The 10,720-nt window shown below is 65.3% G+C and overlaps 1 protein-coding gene across 3 annotated transcripts; it reads left to right on the top strand.

Annotated features, from left to right (window-relative positions):
• Window positions 1–931: 931 nt before the first annotated feature.
• Window positions 932–9,775, top strand: DGAT1 (diacylglycerol O-acyltransferase 1). 3 transcript variants are annotated; one of them, XM_043484380.1, is made up of 17 exons: window positions 932–1,347; window positions 4,980–5,067; window positions 7,000–7,040; window positions 7,120–7,205; window positions 7,298–7,350; window positions 7,568–7,673; window positions 7,807–7,873; window positions 7,975–7,983; window positions 8,120–8,223; window positions 8,308–8,346; window positions 8,430–8,471; window positions 8,545–8,589; window positions 8,664–8,776; window positions 8,890–8,955; window positions 9,042–9,129; window positions 9,203–9,265; window positions 9,340–9,775. In XM_043484380.1, the coding sequence occupies exons 1-17, from the start codon at window positions 1,157–1,159 to the stop codon at window positions 9,603–9,605; spliced, it is 1,467 nt and encodes a 488-aa protein (XP_043340315.1). In that variant the 5' UTR covers window positions 932–1,156; the 3' UTR covers window positions 9,606–9,775. The 3 variants fall into 3 exon arrangements, with proteins under 3 accessions (XP_043340315.1, XP_043340316.1, XP_043340314.1); XM_043484381.1 differs by having other exon boundaries at window positions 933–1,347; window positions 7,760–7,873; XM_043484379.1 differs by having other exon boundaries at window positions 935–1,347; window positions 7,760–7,873; window positions 7,975–8,049.
• The last annotated feature ends 945 nt before the right edge of the window (window positions 9,776–10,720 follow it).

Genomic DNA, 10,720 nt, shown 5'->3' with positions numbered 1-10,720 from the left:
AGCCTCTTGGTTTATTTGCTTTCAGAGAGGCGGTCTTCCCAGCTTTACTTACCCCATGGGAGTGAACGGAGTGGGTTTTGTGGCTAGGGGTGTTTCTTGTGTAAACCAGGCCTAAACTCCCGGTGAACCCTCGCATCTGGAGATCCAGGATGCTCACACTCCATGCTCTTTGCCAAATGCTTGTGAAACCAAGTAAGATCGGCCTTGCCGCGCACTGTGCAGTTGTTTTGGTGTAGTGATTGCTTCATTCAGCGACTGGATGACTGCCGACTGTGCAATGAAACAGAAACCTCTGGGTTCCTGCGAATCAACACCTCAGAATCCTATCGCCCTGGCAAAACTGGCCCAAGTAGGAAAGGCGGGAAGTTCTGCAAGTCTGCGGATGAAGGCAGAAGCGGGGCGGGTGGAAAGGCGGGCTGGCGTGTCTACTGTGGGGGCCTGGGCAGGGGAGAGGTGGCCACCCTGGGAACAGGTGGGCATGGCACAAGTCCCGGGATGCGAGGACTGCGGCCTTTCTCCCCCTCCATCCTCTGACCTGGCGCGTGTTTGAACAGCCTGAGCGGAGGAAAAGCGGGTGTCTACGGTGGTAATTATTGGGTTCACAGAGCACGACCGCGCCGCGGGATGCACGTTCGGTAGACGCGTTGGGTGTCAGCCTGACGTAAACGCACTAGGCGTTTCATAAATAACTGCAACCCCACACTCCGCGCCTGAGCTGAGAAATGACGAAATCCTGTGTTTATAGAGGGGGACAAGGGGCAGGCAGCGGTCAGGAGAGGCTTGCAGCTGCCAGGAAGCCCCGCGTGTTTCTCGTCAGTCTGGGGTTGTATTTGCCAGGAGACTACAACTTCCAGGGTGCCCCGCGCTCCCGCGGCGACCACAACTCCCAGGGTGCACCGCGAGCCAGCGGACTACAAAGGCATGCGAGCCGCGGCCGCGGGCCAGTTAGCGGCTCCGGGAGCTACGCTTCCCAGGACTTCGGGAGGAGCCGGCTGGCACGGGTTTGCACGCGCTGATTGGCGGCGCGGACCACGGCAGTGGCGTAGTAGAGGCGGTGGCGGCAGTTGGCCAAGGGTCCGGAGGCGGGGCCACAGGCCTCGGGTGCTGCCACCCCGGCGGGCTACGACTTGGCCGCGGCGGGGTGCGGGCTGAGGCCATGGGCGACCGCGGCGGCGCGGGCGGCTCCCGGCGCCGGAGGACGGGGTCGCGGCCTTCGATCCAGGGCGGCAGTGGGCCCGCGGCAGCGGAAGAGGAGGTGCGGGATGTGGGCGCCGGAGGGGACGCGCCGGTTCGGGACACAGACAAGGACGGAGACGTAGACGTGGGCAGCGGCCACTGGGACCTGAGGTAGCGGTGCGCGTGACCCCTAACCTTTGACCCCTGATACGGGGCCCCTGCGATCCAACCTGTTGCCCCAGGCCTGTCGGCGGCAGCTTGGGCTCGAGTCCGAGAGTCTGGCGCCGGGACTTTGCGTGCACAGCTGTGCCCCTCGGGCCTTCGCGGGGAAACTTAGCCGGAGGTTGGGGGCGGAGGGTCTCCTGCCCGAGACACCCAGGTACGGGGCCGAGGGGAGGGCAGTGGCTCAGCTTCTAGACGCCCTCCCTCTGCCTTCCTTAGGTGCGTTCTGAGGCTTTCGCAGGGTGAGCCCACCACGCACAGTGTCCTCTGCCTGGAAGGAGATACGGGGGTCTCTCCTGAGGGCTATGAGGGAATGCCTTGTGGGTTGATAAAGCTCCCGGAGGAGGAGGGTGGACCGGTGGAGAACAGGGGAAGGGGCAGTGCGAGGGGATTTCTCATCCCTTGCAGACCCTCTAGAGAATGGTCTTCACAAAGGTCCCTCATCCGTCACCTGGTGATTGACTGGCCTGGGGTCCTGCTTATTACCAGCACAAATGCCTGCTCTAGGGTCAAAGTGGGCCCTGTAATGGGACCCTCACCCCTGGTTGGGGTACAGGGAAGGAGTTGGAAGTGCGCACACCCACAGGTGGGCGCCCTGCTTAGCTGAAGGATTGATGGGAAGGAGTCGAGGGAGCAAGCTGTGGCTGAAGGGGAGGATCTGATCCATGTGTGCATCGGCTAAGTCCTGCTGGCTGCCTCCAGGCGCCTCCTTTGCCATCCTCCACACCCCTCCCCCAAGCTCTGACCCTCATCTTGGTCAAGGGCTCTCAGGGGCTTTGGCTTTGGGATCAGCTCCAGAGCTAAAGGTTATGAAGGAGGAAGTGGGCAACAGGTCAGTCAGTCAGCAAGGATTTGCTATTTTCTTCACTGGGTGCTGTGGGGAGGGGAGGGACAAGGGCAGCTGGGGTGCAGGCACTGTCCCTGCCCTTGGGGGGCACACAGTTCACCTGAGAGATAAGATAGCCTCAGCCCTGAAGAGTGAGAGCAAAGGTCGGGCGCAGAGTTCAGGATGACACCATGGGGAGGGTGGCTCTGCGCGTGGCGCTTGCTTCCTACCGGCCCCGGGTGGTCCTGAGGGGGCGGCTGCAAAGGCCAGGAGGCCCAGAGGCCCCTCTGCCCACTCCTGGGGAGCTGAATTTGGGGTCACTTTGTATGAGGTGGGGGCGGGTACCAGCTTTGGGCCAAGCTGTCACCCTGGATGGGCCGTCACTTGCCTGCTCTACACGGGCCAGATGGCCAGAAGCCACTCCTGTCCTCTTGATGGTCCACCCTTGAGGTCTGGGCCCTTGGGAAGAGGAGCATTTGGTGGTGGGGATGGGCCACCAGAGCCCCTCCTGATCTCCAGGACACGCAGCTGTGTGTGCCTGTTCCCCAGGCCACATGCCACAGGGCAGGGGGCCTCCTGGGGCAGGGGCCGGGCCTTGGTCTGGCTACTCTTGGTATCGCCTCTGCCTCCCCGCCTCCCTGCCTGTTCCTCTCTCTTCCTCCTCAGGCCCTTCCGGACACTTCCTGCTCACCTAGGCCTGGGCAGGCGGGGTCAGGCGCCGGGTGTGAGCTCACTCCTTCCGGCAGCGAGGTGCGGCTGTGTGCCGGAAGGAGGGCCACTGCTGTTGCCTCGCCTCTGAGCGTGTCCCTTCCAGGTCCTCCACACTCCCCTCTGCCCGGACGCCTGGTGCGTCCTCCAGCCATTGGCTCATGGGCCCTCCAGGCACGGCTTTCTAGTCCAGAGGCTCTCCCAGGGCCTACAGGCTGGGTGCAGGAAGTGCTGAGGAGGTGGCAGTGGGGAGGCGAGCTGGCACCCTGTCCCTCCTTGTTCTGTTCAGCCCTGGAGCTGGACCGTATGGCCCCACACGTGTGATCCCCACTTGGGGCTGTGTCTCTGGGCAAGTTGGGAAGCTCGGTGAGCCTCAGTTTCCCCGTGTGCCCGCCTCCCAGTGCTGATGTGCAGGTCAAATGAGGTGCCGACTGTGATGAGTTAGAATGGCCCCGCTGGCTGGGTGGGACTGGGGAGCAGGTGGGGACCTCTGGGGGGCACAGAGGCTCAGCTAGCGCCTCAGTCAGGGCGAGGGTGATGGAGAAGCTCTGGGTGAGGCCCCACCTCCACGCTGGCCATGCCTGCTGCCCTTTGGTCCACTGCAGTGAACTGTGCCATGGGGCTGGACCTCTGTGGGGATTGGTGGGCAGTGGGCTTCCTTCCTGCTCAGGGCCTCTGACCTCTGGGGGCAGGGCGCTGCCTGGGTGGGATGGTCAGAAGGCCAATTGGAGGGACCTGAGGGGTCTGTATGGTGGCTGGGGGCAGGCCTCAGGAACTTGACAAGCAGGGATCTGGAAAAACTTTAATAACATTACTTGTTGTCAGGATTGGGAAATGCCCCCCTTTCCCCTCCCCTACTTTCATCTTAGAGACTGCTGCACATCTGGTCAGTGTGGTCTTCATGGTGACCCCAAGGTGGCAGGGGTCACACTGTTGTGAAACCGTCCCCTGGGTATGTGGTGCCAGACCTGGACATGCAGATGGTGACTGGCAGGTTGTAGCATGAGGTGGCTTTGGGACGATTCCAGGGACAGTGAATGGGCTGGATCTGGGGGGTTCTGGGCAGGTCCATCAAGTGGACACCCCCACAGACTGTCCTTTTGGGATAGTTGGGCCTGGGAGCCCTGCTCGCCTTGCCAAGAGGCAGGTGCAGAGAGTCACGAAGAAGAGACCCTCGGGGCTCAGAGCCCCACTGCATGTGCAGCCCAGGACAGACCTGGAGGAGGTGCGTGGGCAGGCCAGGCCGGGCAACAGGGCCTGGGGTGGGGGGGCCCGGTGTGGCGGGGAGGCAGGGCCAGACTCTCAGAGCTGCCCGGCTGAGGATGCTGCACATCTTCCCCAGCCGTCCGTCTCCTGGGTGCAGCCATCTGAGTGCTGACCCCAGCCGCCCCCGGAGGCTGGCTGTTCTCTGGTGCCCCACTCCTGGGGACGTGTGTCCACATGAGGGAAAGGGAAGCCCGGGCCTCTCCTCTTACAAAACTGGAGGCCTTGCTCAACATCCTGGATGGCCTCCTGGTGGCAGGCTGGTTGGTGGGAGGTGGGGCTGCCGCTTAGAATCCGCCAGTGGGGCTGGGCCTGGACTGAGCTGCACCCCTCCACCTCTGCCTCCAGCTGAGGGTTGGCTTCCATCTCCCCCAGACCCAGCACTGGGTGCGGGGCTCTCAGAGGTGGGCTCTGAAAGTCCCCTGCTGGCTTCTGCAGTGGACTCCAGGTGCCGAGCCCCCAGAGGGGCTCGCGTGGCCCTCCGCCCAGGCTCACGTGAAGGCTGGGTCCTCCCCTCTGGAAGGGCCAAACGGAGGGCATGGGTGGTTTGAATGGCGGCCCCTGGGCTCCCGGGCTGCCAGGAGGGACCAGCTGCTGCAGGGGGTCTGCCCCCTCCCCACTTCCGTCCTGCCTCGCCAGCACCTGTGGCGCCCCCCCACCCCATGCCACTTCCCCCAGTGGGAGTGGCGGGCCCCTGGTGACCCTGCCTGGGGAGGGGGTGTGTGGGCAGCGGGGCAGCCTTGCTCCAGATGCTCTGCTCCGAGTGCCCGTCTCCGCTCTCCAGGTGTCACCGCCTGCAGGACTCCCTGTTCAGTTCTGATAGTGGCTTCAGCAACTACCGCGGCATCCTGAATTGGTGTGTGGTGATGCTGGTATGTAGAGTGGCACCTTGGAGCTGGGGTCCCGACGGCTGGGGGGCCATGGGCTCTGCTCCTGGGGTGGGTGTCTGTGCTCGTGGAGCTGGGGTGAGTGGAGCTCTGGGCTGGTGGTGGGGGTCCCTGGAGCAGCTGTACCCCGGGGCCCCACGGGGAGCATGCTCACCCCATCCTTGCTGAATTCCAGGAGACGCCTGCAGAGGGCAGCCTGGGAGCCTCTGAGCTGGAGGCTGCGCCCCGGGGAGCACTGGAGTCTCCCAGGCGCTCTGTGGTGGACACGGGGCGGGAGAGGGTAGGCAGTGACGGTCCGGTGGCCCTGGGTGGGGGATGGCTGCTCTGTGGGCCCAGGCCCTCCCTGGCCGCACAGGTGAGTGGTCTTGGGAGTCTATGCAGAACTTCCTCTTCTGTTCCAAGTTGCCCTCGTGGGTGTGGAGTGCCTGGGTGGTTGCGAACCAGCTCCAGGCCGCACTCTGCGGGACCCCGGCCCCTTCCTCAGTCCTAGAGGGAGCAGGACTGAAGTCCTGTGTCCGCCTCGCTCTGACCTGGCCGAGGCCACTGCTGCCGGGCCCCAGTAGACCTGTCCAGCAGCAGCTGGAGTGCAGGGACCCCAGGGGCAGCCTTCAGGGCGGGGCAGGGTGAGGCCCGTCTGGGCCCAGCCCCACTGCTCAGGGCTGATGTGGCCCGAGGCCTTCGCCCCTCCAGCTGACGTGTCTGCCTGCCCTGGGTGTGGCTCCCGAGGCTGCCTGTGTACCAGGGGCCCCCACGCTTCCGTTTGTGGTCTCGGACGGTCCCCTGGGGAGTGGTGGGGGCCATGCGCCAGTCCAGACCCAGTAGTCCAGGCGTCTCTGGAGGCCATGGTTGGTCCAGGACTGTGGCGAGGCGGTCGTGCAGGGCAGGCCCTCAGCAGCCTGTCTGTTCTCCTGCAGCCCCTGGCCTCCTGGCCCTTTGGTGCACTCACAAAGCTCCACCCCGCGCCCCACCACCCCCCCCAGGAGCTGGGGCCGCCTGCTGCGTCCTCTCTGCAGCCTGGGCTTCCAGATGGGGTGGGCCTCTTAGCAGCTCCAGCTCTTGCCTGCGGTGGGCTCTCAGGACAGGCAACTGCCAGTGGGCAGACATTGCAGGACCACGTGTGTCCTGGTAAGCTGGATGGTTAGGCATTTAGCTGGGGGACGGTGTGGCAGGTGGCCCCCGCATCTCTGAGCCTGTCACCTCGGGAAGCCTTACGGGTAGGGGACTTCACCCATGTCGCCTGGAGAAGCATCACTTTTCCACAGAGCCTTCTGAAACCCCCATGGGACCTGAGCCTTGAGGGTGGAGGAGGCGGCCCCTGCCCCTGCAGAGGGCAGCCAGGCATCTGGCCCCAGGCCACTGGCAAGAGCTCGTTGTGACAGGGGACCCGTCCTTTGCTGCTGCTGCAGGAGTGGCTGAGGTGGGCGGGGGTGTGAGTAGGGGTGGAGACCCAGGCCCAGCTTCCCTGGCCCCTCAGGACTGGCCTGCTCTTCCCACCACCCCACTGAAGGCGTGGGCACACCCCGCCTGTGAGGATGGGCCCAGCTGGCAGGGTGAAGCCCTGAGCGGGTGGCAGCGCTCTGGGCAGGCTTGGATTTCGCTGGGGCTTGGGGCTGTCGCTGTGGCCGCGGGCGCTGACCTGCTCGGTGGGATGGAGGACAGCCGCTGGGCAGCGGGTTTCTTCTGCCGCGGCAGCACAGGCACCTGAGGTTGTGGTTGGCTCCAGATGGGTAGGGGCTGCCTGTCCCTGCGTGGGTGCCCAGGCCATGGGTGGGGAGTCTCGGAGCTTGGCGTGAGGTCCCGCAGGGCTGGGCCTGCAGGATGGAGGCTGCTGTCCTGAGCTGCGAGTGCTGGCAGGAGCTGGGGTGGGTGTTCTGGGGCCGTGGCTGACAGCGTTGTGCCCCTCTCTCTCTATCGCAGATCTTAAGCAACGCACGGTTATTTCTAGAGAACCTCATCAAGTGAGTGGGCCCCAGCCCGCCCCAGCCCCTGCCACCTCACCCCTCACCCACGCAGACCCTCACCTACCTGCGTCTGCAGGTACGGCATCCTGGTGGACCCCATCCAGGTGGTGTCTCTGTTCTTGAAGGACCCTTACAGCTGGCCAGCCCTGTGCCTGGTCATTGGTGAGCTGGGTGCGCAGGAGGCCTCAGGCCGGCGGTGGGCGGGACAGGGCTGATCTGGGCCTGAAACTGCCCTGGGTTGTTTCTGTCCTCAGTGGCCAATATCTTTGCCGTGGCTGCGTTCCAGGTGGAGAAGCGCCTGGCTGTGGTAAGCAGTGCCCTCACGCCCGCCCCTGACCTGCCTCAAGCTCCTTACCAGTCGGGCTTAGGGTGGGCCACCACCTGGTCCCACTGTGCTTCAGGGTGTCGGGTCCTGCATGGCCTTCCTGGGAAGGGCTGCACCTCAGGCCTGGCGGCCCTTCCCCAGGGAGGTCCTCTGACCAGGGAGAGGGGCCCTGGCTGAGCGCTCTGCTCCCCCACCCCAGGGAGCCCTGACGGAGCAGGCGGGGCTGCTGCTGCACGGGGTCAACCTGGCCACCATTCTCTGCTTCCCAGCGGCGGTGGCCTTCCTCCTCGAGTCCATCACTCCAGGTGGGCCGCCCCCCCACCCCGCCCCATCCCATGCTGTCTTGGCCACGGCAGCTCGGGGGCGTGGCCTGAGCTTGCCTCTCCCACAGTGGGCTCCGTGCTGGCCCTGATGGTCTACACCATCCTCTTCCTCAAGCTGTTCTCCTACCGGGACGTCAATCTCTGGTGCCGAGAGCGCAGGGCTGGGGCCAAGGCCAAGGCTGGTGAGGGCTGCCTCGGGCTGGGGCCACTGGGCTGCCACCTGCCGCGGGACCGGCCAGGGGCTCGGCTCACCCCCGCCCCGCCCCCTGCCACTTGCTCGTAGCTTTGGCAGGTAAGAAGGCCAACGGGGGAGCTGCCCAGCGCACCGTGAGCTACCCCGACAACCTGACCTACCGCGGTGAGGACCCTGCCGGGGGCTGGGGGGGCTGCCCGGCGGCCTGCTCTGCTAGCCCCGCCCTCCCTTCCAGATCTCTACTACTTCCTCTTCGCCCCTACCCTGTGCTACGAGCTCAACTTCCCCCGCTCCCCCCGCATCCGAAAGCGCTTCCTGCTGCGGCGACTCCTGGAGATGGTGAGGCGGGGCCTCGCGGGCCAGGGTGGGCGGGCTTGCCAGCACCGGGGGCTCAGCTCACTGTCCGCTTGCTTCCTCCCGCAGCTGTTCCTCACCCAGCTCCAGGTGGGGCTGATCCAGCAGGTACTCGGCCCAGGCGGGGGGTGGGGCTGGGGGTGGGGGCAGGGCCTGGGGCCGTCGGGGAGCTGACACAGCGCTTTTTGCAGTGGATGGTCCCGGCCATCCAGAACTCCATGAAGCCCTTCAAGGTGAGCAGGCAGACCTGGCAGGGTGGGTTCCGGGGGCAGGGCTGAGGGAGCCAGCTGTGCCCTGTGTCCACAGGACATGGACTACTCCCGCATCGTGGAGCGCCTCCTGAAACTGGCGGTGAGTGGCCTGCTGGGTGGGGGCGCGTGGGAGCGGGTGGGGCTGTCCTGGCACCTGGCACCCGTTCCCCACAGGTCCCCAACCACCTCATCTGGCTCATCTTCTTCTACTGGCTCTTCCACTCCTGCCTGAACGCCGTGGCCGAGCTCATGCAGTTTGGAGACCGCGAGTTCTACCGGGACTGGTGGTGGGTGGCCCCGCTGGGGCGGGGGCGCAGATGGGGGTGGTGGGGCCCCCACTGGGGCTGGGGCCTAAGCCCCTACCCACTCCACTCCACCCCACCCCACCCCGCCCCCGCAGGAACTCGGAGTCCATCACCTACTTCTGGCAGAATTGGAACATTCCTGTTCACAAGTGGTGCCTCAGGTGGGTGTGCACCTGGGGGTAGGGGTGGGGGCATGTGGGTGGGGGTGTGTGGCTGGGTGCCCTAACCACTGCCACCTTCCCCACAGACACTTCTACAAGCCCATGCTCCGGCGGGGCAGCAGCAAGTGGGCAGCCAGGACAGGGGTGTTCTTGGCCTCTGCCTTCTTCCACGAGGTCAGTGCACTGAGGGCATGCCCTGCCCCTTGAGGTGGGGGCAGGGGCTCAGCTGACGCCTCTCTCCCCTTAGTACCTGGTGAGCATCCCCCTGCGCATGTTCCGCCTCTGGGCCTTCACTGGCATGATGGCACAGGTGAGCAGCCCCGGACCCCCACCCACAAACCCGCCCTGTGGGCATGGAGGCTCACTCCCGTCCCGTGTCCCCAGATCCCGCTGGCCTGGATAGTGGGCCGCTTCTTCCGTGGGAACTATGGCAACGCGGCCATGTGGCTATCACTCATCATCGGGCAGCCGGTGGCCGTCCTCATGTACGTCCACGACTACTACGTGCTCAACTACGAGGCCCCGACAGCCGGGGCCTGAGCCCCTCCAGGCTGGTGCCCTCACGGGTGTTGAACTGCTTCGCCTTGCCGCCGGCGACTGAACTGGAGCCCATCCCCACCTGGGCACAGTGGAGGGGGCCTGGCTGGTAGAAGCTGCCTTCTGGCCCCCACGAGGCCTCTCGGCCCCCAAGGGCCTTCCTCCTGGCCAGGGGATGGCAGGCCCGGCGCAGCTCAGGCCCACAGGAGGTGCCCATGTTCTGGAAACCCTGCAGATCCCGCCCAAGGGTCTGAATGTGTCAATAAAGTGCTGTGCACAGTGAGCTCCCTCAGCCTCCAGGGCACAGGGCTGGCAGGAGGGGGTGGCCCTCCCACGTGGCCTCCCTCAGGGCCCCCCGGGGCCATGCTGTGGGAAGGGGGCCCCAGCACCTGGAGAGGAGCTGGGGCTGGGGTGACCCTCCCTGTCTCACAGGGCTCTGTGGTCAGATGTCTTGCTCTGCAAGGTGGAGCATCTATGCTCCCAGGCCCCCTGTGCCTGAGGTCTGCACACAAGTGGATTCAACTTGGGCCAGGCCAGAGGCCAAGGTGTGGAAGAGGGTTGAGAATCAGGCCGACCTGAGGGGCAGCAGAGACTCCAAGGCAAGGCTGCAGAGGTCTCAAGAGGCCATGTGCACAGGCCCCTGTGCAGACTGGTGCTGGGGTGCTCACCTGGGCTGGGCTCTGGGGCTGCTTGGACAAGGTGGGTGGCCTGGCCCAGCCCTCACTGAGGGCCTCCCTCTCTGCCCCCAAGGGGCAGAGGTCGGCCTGATGGGGGCTCCCCGTTTTTCCAGGCCCTCACCAGGCAGTTGGGTGTGGCCCTCGGGATACCTCGGTCCCAGAGCTTGCCACTCAAGAGCTTGGCAGCGAGACAGGGAAACCCTGGGCTGTTCCCCCATCTAGTGGCTCTGCTGCCTGGGTTGGAAACCCTGAGGCTGTGCCAAGCAGGTGTGCCCTGACCACCAGCTGTGGCCCGATGAGATGGGTGCCTGAGGTGGTGCCTGGGCAGTGGACCCAGCTGTACTGCTCTGCCCCAGCCAAAAGCCACTCCAGCCCATGGTGGTTGTCTGGGCGAGAGAGACTGGTTGGCTAGGCACTGTTTGGTCTCCAGCAGGTGTAGGCAGCGTCTCCCTGACCCCTGCCTCCTAGGCAGCCACCACCCTGAGCCTTACTCATCAGCAAGGACGGTGAGCAGGGCTGAGCTGGGGGTGCAGGGCACCACAAGGGCTGCT

This window comes from Cervus canadensis, chromosome 12 (genome assembly GCF_019320065.1).
Source record: "Cervus canadensis isolate Bull #8, Minnesota chromosome 12, ASM1932006v1, whole genome shotgun sequence".
In the NCBI taxonomy this organism is placed as follows: Eukaryota; Metazoa; Chordata; class Mammalia; order Artiodactyla; family Cervidae; genus Cervus; species Cervus canadensis.
The sequence above is the reverse complement of the archived record's forward strand: the minus strand, read 5'-3'. Positions and strand labels throughout refer to the sequence as shown.